At 40.3% G+C, this 14,076-nt stretch overlaps 1 protein-coding gene across 11 annotated transcripts in view; it reads left to right on the top strand.

Moving 5' to 3' along the window:
• Positions 1 to 2,518: 2,518 nt before the first annotated feature.
• The window catches only part of NUS1 (NUS1 dehydrodolichyl diphosphate synthase subunit), a 104,803-nt gene continuing 93,245 nt past the window's right edge, over positions 2,519 to 14,076 (top strand). For 8 of the 11 annotated variants that reach the window (XR_016395179.1, XR_016395180.1, XR_016395177.1 and 5 more), the window contains exon 1: positions 2,519 to 3,135. Coding sequence is in view for 3 of the 11 variants with exons in the window: in XM_089921962.1 (XP_089778088.1) it covers positions 2,652 to 3,135 (484 nt within the window). In the remaining 8 variants the exon portion in view is untranslated. The remainder of the gene's footprint in view (positions 3,136 to 14,076) is intronic. The other 3 variants (XM_089921962.1, XM_022555129.3, XM_022555120.3) reach the window with 3 other exon arrangements.

The raw sequence follows: 14,076 nt of genomic DNA on the forward strand, positions 1-14,076 counted from the left end.
CAGCCTCTTACACATTATCCTGAATTGTCCATCTCTAATAGTTTTCTGTAAAATTGAGATGGTTCTACCTGGCCTAGACAGATCATATGTTTAGTTGTGAAGATTAAGTTAAAATATTTTTGTAAACTGAAAAGAAATCAAATACTGTTCCCATAATGCTTGGGATGTAACATCTTTCTGAGGCTGTGCAACTCTTTCTGCATTTTTCTGTACATGGTAGAATTTGAGGAGTTTATATATGTTTAAGTCCAAAATTTGTATTCTGAACCCTTAAAGTTCCTGAAAGTGCCACAATTACCCCTTTTGGGGGGGGAGAATGACAAATAAGAAATCATTTAGAAAAGGAAGAAGTTCATAAAATTCTTTGGATTGAATGTACATATATATCTCTCTATATATAATAGGACATGCAGTGCAGTTTTCCTGTTGTCCCAGAATTGTGGCTGAAAACAAAAGGCAATGAATCTATCTCCTTCAAAGCACAGAGATGCAGCCTGAAATGGGAGTAACCACAGGGCACCTTCATTCTTAGCCCACTGAAAGGTGTCAAAGGGGAGAAATGGGCCCCCATCTTTTCCCACCTCCTCTTAGGAAGCTGAACATCCCTTAAGCTAGGAGACCTGCTAACCTAACTCTGGCTTTCTAGGAGGAAACAAACAAACAAACAACAGGAGAGATGCCAGGATCTGCATACTGGGGGTGGTGCTAGAGTCTGTCAGATGGAGATGGTTTGCTTAAGTTTTCAATTCAAAGAAGTAGAAAATTTGCAGTCTGCATGTTCCTTCACACCTGAGTTGGCCATGGGGATTGATGCCTCTAATCGTGGCAAAAGAGGCAAACAGTGGGACAAAAAGGTGAGGATAACAGAGAAATGTGGCAGGGTGTCACCTGGGGGTGTGGGGGTGCCCTGTGGAATATGTAGCCAAATTTCAAAGGGACGCTGGTGCCCGGGGAGCTTCCTTAGCAGGGCATCCTGGAGTCCCATAAGCAACAGCAATGGCCAGTGAGGAAGAAGATTACAGGCTTTCCTGGTCATGGCCTTTCCCCGCCCCCTCTTCTCTGCCCATCACCAGAGGAGCAGGTGCAGAGGAGACCGAGGGAGGTCAAAGAGTGTGAAGCGGGTCCCTGTTGCCCAGCCCTCACTTCCTCGGGCTGAGCTGCCAAAGGGAGGAAATTTTTGAGACGAACATGAGATTCAAGTTTTAAATTAAAGTGAAGTGAGTCTTAGAAATGAAAAGGAGACTAGTTGAAAAAGTGACAATGATTGAAACATTAAGGCATGGAGCCAAGGTGTTAACAGATGTTTCCCAGTGGAAAAGGGGGCCTAAAAAAACAAGGATTAGGTAGGTATCACAAAAAAATGCAACCGTTTGATTTCATATATAGGTTATGTATATGTATATATAATAAAATGTATAATATATAACACGTAATAATATTATATATACAGACCCACATATTTAGGAAGGTGAGAAGTACTATAAATAGAGCCATGAAATTTATGAGGAGCCGTGGATTTATAAGGAGGGAGTGAGAACTTCAGGTTAGGGAATCAGGGAAGTTATATTGAGGAGGTGACATTTAGGATGAACCTTGAGAAATGGGTCGGGATTTGGGCAATACCTAGTTGGGAAACAGGAATTCAGAAGAAGGGAAGATCTTGTGCAAAAGGGGCAAAGATGGTACAGAACTACTGCAGGGAAGTACAGAACTGGCCTGGAGGACCACTTTGTAGTCCCGATTGGCTGTGTGAAGGGGATGATACCGCAGTATGGGCAGTTTACATCAAATAGAGGTGGAGACTGAGGTCAATCGTGCTGGTAGTTAATAATCGCTGAATGAACGAATGAATGAATTGAAGAATGCAGTGACTGGAGCGCCAGGCGATGTAGCCTCTCTTTTATGAACTAAGCAATGAACAGCCCGTAAGGATACCGACTTAGAGAGGAATGACGAATGACGTGGGCAGAAAGCATTGTGTTTCAGGAATATTACTAAATATCCTCATTGCCACTCTTGGAAGAATTAGCCTCGGCTAGAAGATTTCACCGAAGTACAGACCTCTCTACGGGGCACACTTCCGCCTCTGAAGGCACTTCCTTCTGGCGACCCTTGGTTGACCTCCAGCATCAACACATGCTGAGGGCTACTCTCTACCCCTAGGTTCCTTCTGGCATTTGTAATTTCCAATCCACTTGGGCCATTTTTGCTCTTTGGAAGCCGTTTCTGGGGGGGCTGTGAGAAGAGACAGACCGTTTAAGATGCCCAGGATCCGAGGGACGCGGGTTCCCCGGAATCGCCCATTCTAACCAAGAAGACGCGCGCCTGACTGACGTCCTGCTCCGGGTGTTGCCGGCGTCTGCTCCTCGCCCTCCACGCGACCAGGGGGCGCGCTCGGTCTCCGGCCCAACTAGTTCGCAGCCGCACGCCGTCCCTCCCCGCGCCGGGCTAGGCCACATCCTCGGACCCAGAGGCCGCGTCAGAGTTCCACGTCGACCAATTAGAACTGTCCATGTACTAGCGGGGACGGGGCTGCCGAGGCAAGAGGAAGATGGCGGCGGGGGCGCGGTGAGGTGTTGGCAGTAGAAAGGGGATCGGGTGCGGGGGGCGGGAGAACGCGGAGAGATGGCCCGCGCCGGCTGCAGGGCCGGATGAGAAGCGGTCGCGCCGCGGGTGTAGGAGAGAGGAGGGCGCCCGGGCGCCACGAGAGTATGACGGGGCTGTACGAGCTGGTGTGGCGGGTGCTGCACGCTCTGCTCTGCCTGCACCGCACGCTCACCTCCTGGCTCCGTGTTCGGTTCGGCACCTGGAACTGGATCTGGCGGCGCTGCTGTCGGGCCGCCTCCGCCGCGGTCCTAGCGCCGCTCGGTTTCACGCTCCCCAAGCTCCTGGCTGTCGGCAGGAATGGCAGGAACCGCCGTCACCACCGGCATCCGCGCGGGGGGCCGACCCCGGTCGCCGCCCACCCGCGGCTACGCTGGCGCGCAGACGGCCGTTCTCTGGAGAAGCTGCCTGTGCACATGGGCCTGGTGATCACCGAGGAGGAGCAGGAGCCCAGCTTCTCGGACATCGCAAGCCTCGTGGTGTGGTGTATGGCCGTGGGCATTTCTTACATTAGCGTCTACGACCACCAAGGTGAGACCGGGAGAGGGTAGGGGGCCCGGGGCGTCTCCGACCGCGGCTACCGCGCATCGGGCAGGTGGACCCGGGGCGCGTCGCTCGGTACAGCCATCCCGGCTCCGCGAGTTACCTCGTCCGGAGGTCCTTAAGTGCAAATTATGGTGCTGGCGCTTTCGAGAAAGGGAGATAGGCTTAATTGGACACTTACTAAGTTCCTGAATTCGGTTCAGTCGCCTTCTACATATTTAAAAATATTTCTTATTCATTATAATGTCCCACTAAGGTGGATGATGTTTCTGTACCCTTGTTTCACAAATGAGGGAGCTGAGATAACAACATTCATTGATTTGTCCGAAGTTAGAGAGGTAGTAATAGGAGGATTGAAATTTTAGCCAGTCTGTGCTTTTCCACAGATTTACCTTTTTGTTACACCGCAGTGGTTCTTCAGAGAGGCTCAAGGCACTGTTCTTAAGTCACAGCAGGCTGTGGAGGATTTATGCATAAGCTAAGTGGTTGGGGACAGGTGGCATTTGAAGTGGGTTTATGAAGAGTACGTGAGAGACTGGATAGACAGAAAGGAAAGTGGTCACCGTCTGTCTTCGGAGGTCTGGGATGTTGTGCGATCCTTGATCCTCAGGGGCCAACACAGTACTTGTCCTCCCATAAGTTTTGATTGAGGAAATTTTCACTGTAGGAAATTTTTGTAGGTACAAGACTTCAACATTGTTCACGTAGCTACAAACCTAAAGCACAGTGCTAGGCATATTCCTTGGATTTTTACATTGAATTTCATTGATTCTAAGGCTTGTGGGGTGGAGGGTAGACACACTCATATGAGTGGCATGGGTAGCAACAAATGTTGGGAGTTAATAACTGCTGTGAGAAGGGGGAAGAGAAATTCTCATTGGAGAAACTTGAGAAGTTCCTCCAAAGGAAATGGCGTTTAAGCCGGATGTTGAAGAATGAATAGGAGATCACGTTGGGGAAGGCTCTAAATGTCATGTTTGGGTTTCAGTCAAATCCTGAAAGCAATGGTATTTCCTTAAAGGTAAGAATGATTTAGGAGTATTGGTATGAAGGAAAGAAAACTAGTGTTTTAGGCTCTGTTCAGTACCTTAAATTACTGGTACGCTCACAGAAGCTACAACTTGATTTTTAATCTTTAAGTCTTTGTTAGGCAGGTTTAAGTGTGACATTTTGTCAGAAAGGTTAGGTTGAGGTCAGACAGCAACCCTCTTGCAAGCTATTAGAGTAATCTTTGGTTGACTGATTGCCTTCCTTGCAGCCAGCAAGGAGTATGGTGACTTATAGCCTGTCATCATCAAATGAAAATTTACCCTGAAAGGTAAAGTTTAATATACTCAGGGGCTGACATGTTACGGAGCTTGCCAGAACAATAGAAGTCACAAGACTGTTATAAGGCGATGCACTCTTTGCTTAAGCAATGCAACAGAAACGTTGGGGGAAAAAAGTAAGTGAAGCAGAAATGGAAATTAATTAAAGCTGTTGAGCAATGTGGTGAATTCACTTTAAGTAAGTCACTTATATCCAGGGGATTCTTTTAAAGCAAGTACCTTTACCTTCTAGTAGAGAAAGAAAATGAATAGCTGAATAGTTTAAATTGGTGGCTGCGTACGAACGCAGATTATAATATTGCCACACTTCCTTGTTCTGGCAATTCCTGTTCTTAAGTTGCTGATGTGATTCAGAAATAGCCTGTGTCATATTCGCTAAAAGAAAAATGATTGGTAGTGAAAAGGAAGAAATCAAGCTAAGCAAAAAGAGTTTTACGGAGCATTTTCAGTGCATGGACTCGAGCATTTTATGTCTACTGTAAAAGCAATTTCAATAAGGGATAAAGGTTAATTTCATTGTTTGAAGTAAGAGGCTTTCAATTTACTCATCCTTGGTTTTGACTGATTGATTCATTCATTTAACAGGTGACAGATTGGGTGTGTGTTAAGTACCAGATACTGTTCTAGGCATGAGAGTGCCCCAGTGAAAAAAACAGACAAAAATTCCTACTCTCATAGAACTTACATTTTAGTGGAAGTCTGACAAATATTATAAATGAGTAAAATGTATTAGATCATAAAAGCAAAGAGGAAAAATAAAGCAGGGGACATGGAGAGGAATGTTGAAAGTCAGTGGTGGAGTAGGGGGTGCAGTTTTAAATAGAGTGGCCAAAGAAAGCCCCCGTGACTTTTGAGTAGACCTGAAAGAGGTGAGCGATCAAGCCATGTGGATATGTGAGAAAAATTATTCCTTTTTCAGGGGAACTGTAAATACTTAAGCTATATTCAGTTTTCCCAAACTTTCACTTAAACTTATTTCTATGTAAATATTTAACTGATTTTAAAAATCCTATTGACATACTCTTAAACGTCTATTTATTGAGTACCTACTGGGATACAAAGAAGTACAAGAAATTGTCTCAAAGAGTTTATACTCAAGTTAGGAATAGTTACTAAAAATTAATGCAAGCTAATATATAAATGCTAGTGAATGGAAGAGACTTTAAGGAGAAAAAAAGAGAAAAATCCCTGAGGAGCAAGGTAACCTCCATATGTCCATAGGAGGTGACATCTGAGATGGGCCTTGCAAAAATAGGTAGAATTTAGATTAGCATAATCAGTACAGTGTTCTTTGTATGTGCCTGTGTGTGACAGAGAGAAAGAGAGAGAGAATGGGGAATTCCCCATTGGCAGCATTCCCATTAGAGTAGATTGAACAACAGCATCGAGCAGTGTGTTGGGATCAGTAAATATAATAGGTAAGTTTATGTAATGAAAGGTTGAGAAATGAGGTAGGATGAAGGCTTGGCCACCTGTTCTGGTTATCTGTAGCTTTGTAGTCTACTCCAAAGCATAGTGTTTTAAAACAATTTATGAGTTGACTCAGTTCATTCAGGTGGACAGTTCTTCCTTGGGGTTAGTTCTACTCATAAGGCTACAGTCAGGTAGTAGCTGGGACATAAAGGTTTCTTATCATACATTTAGTGCCTGGTTTGTGATGGCTGGAATAGATGAGGACAGGTTGGTCATCTGTCTTCACATGGCTAGCTTAAGTTTCCTCATTTAATAGTGGCCTTGGGGTAGTCATACTTCTTTTATAGACGTTCCCAAAGAATTAGCCAAAGGCCAAAGCTGCAAGACTTATTATGACCTAGCTTAGGAGATCATACAGTGTTACTTCTGGTGTATTCTCTTGGTCTGAGAAGTCACAGGTCTGTCCCAAATCACGAAAATCGAGAGGTAGACTTTACCTCTCGATGAGAAGATGGCTTGTGCAGCAGGAGTCGGGGCTGGGGCTGGTGGCAGCCATCTTGGAGACGAGCCACTGTACCACGTTCCATTTTCCCCTGTCTTGTACCCCTTAACATCCCAAATTTGTATTTAAATCAGTGTTCATTCTAATTATAGTTGGATTTAGATTATATTTAATTCTTAGACTAAAAAAAATCCACTGATATTTACCTTGGTTTGACTCTGCCAACAGACTGATCTTTTCATTTTCATCTACCTGCACTCTTTCCTGATTATCATCAAGAATTTCTGCAAGTAATAATTTCATCTGTCAGAAATTGGAGTTGTTTTCTCAGGTATTTCTTGAGCTCAGAATTCTAGAAGGGAGATTTGGCTATTTTGTCTACATTATTATAATTTAAGACCATAATGGGGCTGGTACAAAAATTGGAGTTTGGGGCTTTTGGTACTGTAGCCTTAGGGGTGTTATGCTTGCTTGGGTTCACTTGAAGTACGCCTAGATCCAAGTTACCTACAGATACATTATTATCTTCAGTGATGGAACCTGTTCATGTTGCTCAGCTGTATTGGTGCCATGCTGAGAACCTTGCTGTAGGGCAGTAGTTTTCAAAACGTAGTCTGTGGACCATCCGTGAATGAGTCATTGGGGGTGTTTATAAAAAATACAGATTCAGCACAGTTATTGATCAGACCAAATTAGGGGAGTGGGACCTGAGCATCTCTATTTTTATTAAGCTACTTATATGATACATTTGCACATTGAAGTTTGACCCTAACACAAATGAAAGGATGCCCTACTACTTGTATTACATCAAATTATTCATTCATCCTTCATGTTCCTTTTCATAAGTGAAGATAATCTTGGGTGGGTCTCAATATTAATTATTACTTAATATTACTTTTTTATTTTTATTTTATTTTTTAGTTAATTTTTATTGGAGTATAGTTGATTTATAATGTGTTAGTTTCTTCTCTACAGCAAAGGGAATCTGTTATACATATATCCACTCTTTTTCAGATTCTTTTCTCATATAAGTCATTACAGAGTACTGAGTAGAGTTCCCTGTGCTATACAATATGTCCTTATTATTTATTTTATATGTAGTAGTGTGTATATGTCAATCCCAATCTCCTAATTTATCCCTCCCCCACCCTTCCCCCCACCGGTAACCATAAGTTTGTTTTCTACATCTGTGACTTTATTTCTGTTTTGTAAATAAGTTCATTTGTACCATTTTTGTAGATTCCACATATAAGCAATCATATGATATTTGTTTTTCTCTGACTGACTTCACTCAGTTTGACAATCTCTAGGTCCATCCATGTTGCTGCAAATGGCATTATTTCATTCTTTTTAAATAGCTGAGCAATATTCCATTGTATATATGTACTATATCTTCTTTATCCATTCCTCTGTCCATGGACATTTAGGTTGCTTCCATGTCTTGGCTGTTGTAAATAGTGCTCAGTTAATTATTACTTAATATTACTGTAAATTGGAGTGATCCAGAATAAGGCGTTGCCTTCTATGTGAGAATTCAGCAACAAAACAAATCTTTTGTGTTGCTCTTTTTAGTGTTATTTCCATAGTTGTAAATCTATACTAGGTATCGTAGGAAATGGTTTTTGGATTCAGATTTCTTACACAAGAATTAAAAAGATCTGCCCTGTGTACTCCCAGCCTTCTCAACATATTTCTCACTATTTTATATGCCTTTTGCTGCATCCATAATTAGGTTACTTGATGTTCCCTCCTTCTGGAGTGTCCTCTTCTCCTTTTCTTGGCAAATGGCTATCTAGCTGTCAAAAGGCTATCATTGATCCTTTTAAGTCTATCCAAACTATCACCTCTTAGGTAGTCTCTCTTGGCTATTCCATTCCTAATCTTGCTCTGTCCTTGAATCTCCTTAAATATCGTACATCTTTAAAGGTACTTCCATTCTCCGTTTTGTGAAGTAGTAGTCGTATGTATATGTGCCCGAACTTTCTTACTAGATTGTAAGCTTTGCAGATGCTAGCTGTGCTTCTCATTGTTGCTTCACCTACAGATTGTAGCTTGGTGTTTGCATGTAATGAGTAGGTCAGTATATATTCCTTCAATTGGAAGAAGGGGCTGCATTTCTTGTAGATAAGAATGATGAACTGAGTTGTAATTTGTTTCCCAACACCAGTACCCAGAAGCCTTAATTAAAGTAGTGGGGGGAAATGAACATAGTTTGCCCTAGTTTACTTATTTGGCACACTGACACAGATGCTGTTGGGAAATATAATTTTATCAAGTATTGTTCTCCTTACGCTGAAATACAGAGTTGCCAGAAGTGTTGAAAGTCTAAATATAAATGTGATTAGATTTGATATACAGACAATACAAACTAGAGTACTTGTCTTCCTTCATGTGGAAACTCATGTAAGGGAACATTCTATTTCTAATCTTCACCTTTGTATAGTACATTTCAAAAAATATACAGAATTTCACATTTATCTTAACATCCTGGGATGTCCTCTTCCCTTTTTCTACCAAAGGGCTAGCTACCTGTCAAAATCTATCAATAGATCCTTGTACATCATTCTCACTATTACCTGCTAAGTAGCCTCTCTTGACTGTTCCATCCCCAGTTTTGCTTTGTCTTTGAAAAGCTCTGTCCTGCTTTTGAACTGACCTCATTCTCTGAGTACCTTTCTATTTAACCATACTGGATTTATGTATGAAAATAAACCTTTCCTTAATAGTAATAATTACTTTTTGTTGCACTTTTACTATGCACTAGATGCTATGCAAAGAAGTGAATTAAATCCTTAGCACTTTTAGCAGTCAAGACACTGAGACTTAGAAAACCAAGAACCCATATATAGGAAGGGGCAGATCTAGAATTTGAATCAGATTTTATTCCAAAGCTTTGGTACTTAAGCATTATGCTGTACTGACTTCCACTGAGAAGAGAATGTAATCACAGTACAGTCATGTTAGTACTCTCCTGATTATGTTGTGTCATCTTAAAGTCTTGGTAAAGTGGGTGCTTATCTAGAGGTAGTAGAAATTGTTAAAGATATTTAAAGGTAAATAGAATTTTCTTCATACTACTAATATAAACATTCATCCTTTGAGTCGTAGGACACACTTGACTAATAAACTAAATTTAATTTTATGGAGCTCCTGCTCTGTATTGAACTGTTTCCTTGTCAGGTGAGCAGAGTCTGGGAAAACATTCTCATTTTAAAAATGTGCAGTCAGAGGCTGAGAAAGACCACTTGGCTAGTTTATTTTAAACACCTCTCCTGCTAAAGAACTGGGACTTAAAATTTAGCCAGTGCTTGTTCCCGTATGCTGTGCCACCATCACACATATCTTTCTTGGTACAACATGCTCATTCCAGTATAATTGTTGTTCTATGAGGTATCCTGGGGCTCTTTCTCTCTCTCTCTCTTTTTAAATTTATGTATTTTTTAAATTTATTTTTGGCTGCATTGGGTCTTCGTTGTTGTACGCGGTCTTTCTCTAGTTGCGGTGAGCGGGGGCGGGGCTACTCTTCCGTTGCGGTGCGCGGGCTTCTCATTGCGGTGGCTTCTCTTGTTACGGAGCACAGGCTCTAGGAAGGCGGGCTTCAGTAGCTGTGGCTCATGGGCTCTAGAGCGCAGGCTTAGTAGTTGTGGTGCATGGGCTTAGTTGCTCCGTGGCATGTGGGATCTTCCCGGACCAGGGCTCAAACCCATGTCCCTTCCATTGGCAGGTGGATTTTTAATCACTGCATCACCAGGGAAACCCTCCTGGGGCTCTCTCTTGAAATAAAATTGTTTAATGTCTTGTAAGATTTATTTTGTTATGACTACTTCAGTCATGTAAAATTTTATTGGTAGATTTTTTAAAAAATTATTGTTCCATAAGTATATGTTTTTTTCTCTGAAGGTTGACTCTAATAGTGTTATAATTGGATTAAATGAGAATTAAATGAGGGTAACTACCAGATAACTTACTTAGGTGTCTTGTTTAAAAGAAGAAAGGTAGACTATTTCGAAGGATGGGCGTTTATTTGCAAAAAAGTATTACTTTAGTTCCTTAGCTGGTGAGATGCTTTGTAACCAGAGAGATTGCTTCAATGTTTATCTCGCTTTTCTTCCCTTCCTTTCCCTTGTTCTTATAAACACTTGCTAGATATTTCTTTAAAAATCTGTTTCTATAGAAGGGAAGAAATAATCACATAAAAGTTCAAATTTCAGATCTAAAAGAAATACTAAACGTGTATTTTGAAAGTCTCATTTTCTATAATTGATTATTCAGTTCATGTAAATTTTAGAAGAAGCAGTATTTAAGGGATACAGGTAAGATTTGCTGATTGAATACTTGTTTAATTAAACTCTTACTTGGTTCCCTTAATTTGAAAAAACTATTACATCATGGCGTTATTACCCAGTTAATGTGTACATAGTTGATTGTTAGGGTAGACTGAATGTTGAAACTTATAAGTAATTCTAAAATGTAATTTTAACTATTAAAGACCCCAATAAGGTCTTTATATCCTGAACAGTATATAACCTGATTGGTGGATAGGACATACTTAATTCCACTCTCTTTGAAATATTTCCTCTCCTGGCTTCCATGACATCATGTGTGGTTGGATTTCTTCCTATCTTGCTGACTGTTCCTTCTGAGCCTTATGTCTGGCTTGTTTTCTCCACTTCTAAAAGTTGAGATGTCCTAGAATTTTGTGCTGTATGTGTGCCCTTGTCTTTCTGATGTTGACCCTATCTCCTAGATCAGGGGTCAGAAAACTTTTTCTTAAAGGGCCAGCTAGTAAATATTTTAGACTTAGTGGGCTGTATGGTCCCTGTCACAAATACTCAACTTTGCCAGTATAGTCAGAAAGTGGCCATAAACGAATGGTGTGACTCTGTTCCAATGCTCACACTCAGGTTTGAATCTCCAGTCCTTATCTCCTATAATTCCAGGCTCCTTTATCTCACCCTACCTAACATCTCCACTTTGATTTCTTTAGGCATCTCAAATGCTTAACATGTCCAAAACAGTACTCTTGAATTTCCCCCCTAAACCTGCCTTGCTCAGCTTTTTTCCAGTCTCAGAAAATACTACTACCTTCCAACCAACTGCTCAAGCTAAAAATTTAGATGTGAGTCTTCTACATCATATTCTACCTCTAATCTTGATCTTCTAGAATATACCCCAAATTTGCCACTTGTTTTGGTTCTTCATTGTAGTCGTCCAAGTTTGAGTTTTCATTATTTTTCACCTGGATTAATGCTGTAGTAGCCTCTTAATTTATCTTCAGTTCTGTTCTGACCCCTGTATAATCCATTCTTCACCCACCAGCAAAGTGATCTTTTTTGGTAATACTATTCAAACTCTGAATAAAACCTTCCAACGGCCTCCCATTGTACTTGGAATGTTTTCTGAATTCAGACCTTTATTGTTAAATAATGCAATTGTTAAAACAATCATGAGACTACCACCAAAGAAGGATACATGTTATACAAGTGAAAAAAACAGGATACAAAATTGCATGGTCATATATGCCAAGATTACACATGCATGTGGACAAAGGCTAGGAAATGTTAAAAACCAGAAATAATTGTATTATGATGGTAAGATTAAGGGACATTCAGTTTATTAGGAAGGATGGTTAGGGGACATATCCTTATTGTCTAAACTTTGAACATCATACTAGAATTAGAAAAGGATATTTCTTAGGATATAAAAAGAAATCTACATTTGGTATAGTTAGTGTTTATCAGAAACACCAAAAACATTGTTGTCTTTCTTAGGTCCACCTTTCCTAACATAATATTTTATGCTTTCATGGATATTGTAGGTTTTTCTGGGTGTGTGCATGTGTGTGTTTTAAAAAATTTCGGCTCTTTCATGTAGCTTTTCTATATATGTTTCCAGTTAGCTTACATGTGGGAAATTGAGAGTGCATGAGATATAGTTGTAGAGCAACAAGCATAATGTAAAATTCTTTAAGTCATTATTGCAAAAACTTATTTTATATTCCCAAGTCATTCTTAAAGAATTCAAATATCTGTTACCTTGTGACTTCTTAAAAGCCTTTTTAAAAAGAGCTCTAGTCTTAGTTTTTTTCAAAACATTCTGCTCATTTGTAAAGGGGTCAGCTTTATTTATTTTATGAAGTTTAACTTTTGGGGGAGGGAAATTCAAAATTTAATAGTAAGATGGATTTAGCATTGGTTATCAGCATTAGAAATAGTTACTGAACTGAATAATTAGAAGCCAGGAGACCTGGATTTCAGTCCAAAGTCTTAGACTCTTGACCAAGGACAATTGCTTGACCTTTCTGGGTCTATTTCCTCATCTGTAAAAGGATGGGATAAAATAATTCTTGCAGTTCATTATTATATAACTCTGTAAAATACAGGTTTCTGAAAAATTTGAGTATTTGCTAATGTTTTTCCCTTAGATTAGTTATTTCTAAATGAATACAGTCTCAACTTCCTTTTGCGTAAAATGACTTTTGTTATAGTTTCTTTACTTTTATTGATATTACATCATTTTGGCTTTAGTTTAGATTCTGTGAAGGCAAACAAGATGAATTATGATATGAGAAAAAGACTCTTCCACATATCAATTTATTATGATATCGCCAGAGGAGTTGCCTGTCTCAGTCAAAGGCATTCTTATAACTTGTTGCATTTCTTGTGATGTGAAGTGTGTATGTGTAGACTTTGAATCCTGAAGAAAATTATAAGCTGAGAATATTGCTTATGGGAAATAAGATAAGTACCATAGAGTATAATCAGATTTCTGGATGGGGGTCAAGCTGTGAGGTATCAGGAATTATTTTGCTGGCAATCTATGTTACTTATGCATTTAGCACTTCTCAGAAGCTATACTTTTTAATTTCATGTCTTCATCCAAAGCAGCCAAGACAAAGGTTCAGTTTAAAATAACTTCATGGAGGTCTTCTTTATAGAAGGTACTTTGTGCCTCTAATATTTTTTCTTTTTAACAGAATTTCTGCCTGTATGCAATAAGGAAGTGTCTCCTTTTATTGTGAGAGTTTCCTGGAAATTTCTTAAAAATTCCATTCAGTGACATGTCCTTTTAGGTTTTGTTGTTGTTAGGTGGCACTCTGTGCACTGATAATTCAGTTTATTAAGTAAACGTTGAACTCCTGCTATGTGGAAGGTGCCTTAGGGGGAAAGAAATGGGTAAGACCCAAGTGCACAAGTAAGACTACAGTACAGTGGGGTGGGGGAGAGTTAAGCTGTAACTAATAAAAAGTAGAATATTGGTTTGTTAAGGAGTTTGAGCAAAATGTGGGTATTTGGAGGGAGTGAGGTAAGTCAGAAGAGAAATTGAGCCTGGCTCAATTGGCTGGGGGACTCAAAGTTTTCTTGAGGGTAAATGACATTTCAGCTGGCCTGTGAAGAATTAGAATTTTATAGGTGTGGGGCTGGGGAGGTAACAAAGGATGAAGGTTGGAGTCACTCCAGGTGTTTGGGGGGGGCAGTATAAGGCAATCTAATTGCCTTATACTGGGGATAGAGTACTGTAGAGAAATTGGAAGCTTCAATTATTTTATAAACATACATTATTTCTACCTACCGAGTATGGAAGCGTAGGATGGAATGTTAATGCTGATCTGAGCAGTTTGTTCTTGATACATTAAGCATTTTGGGAGCCATTGAAGATAATAAAGTTGGAATGTGCGAGGATTAC

This window comes from Delphinapterus leucas, chromosome 12 (assembly GCF_059928025.1).
Source record: "Delphinapterus leucas isolate spDelLeu-1000000601 "Yukka" chromosome 12, BTC_Dleu_Yukka2, whole genome shotgun sequence".
Taxonomy (NCBI): domain Eukaryota; kingdom Metazoa; phylum Chordata; class Mammalia; order Artiodactyla; family Monodontidae; genus Delphinapterus; species Delphinapterus leucas.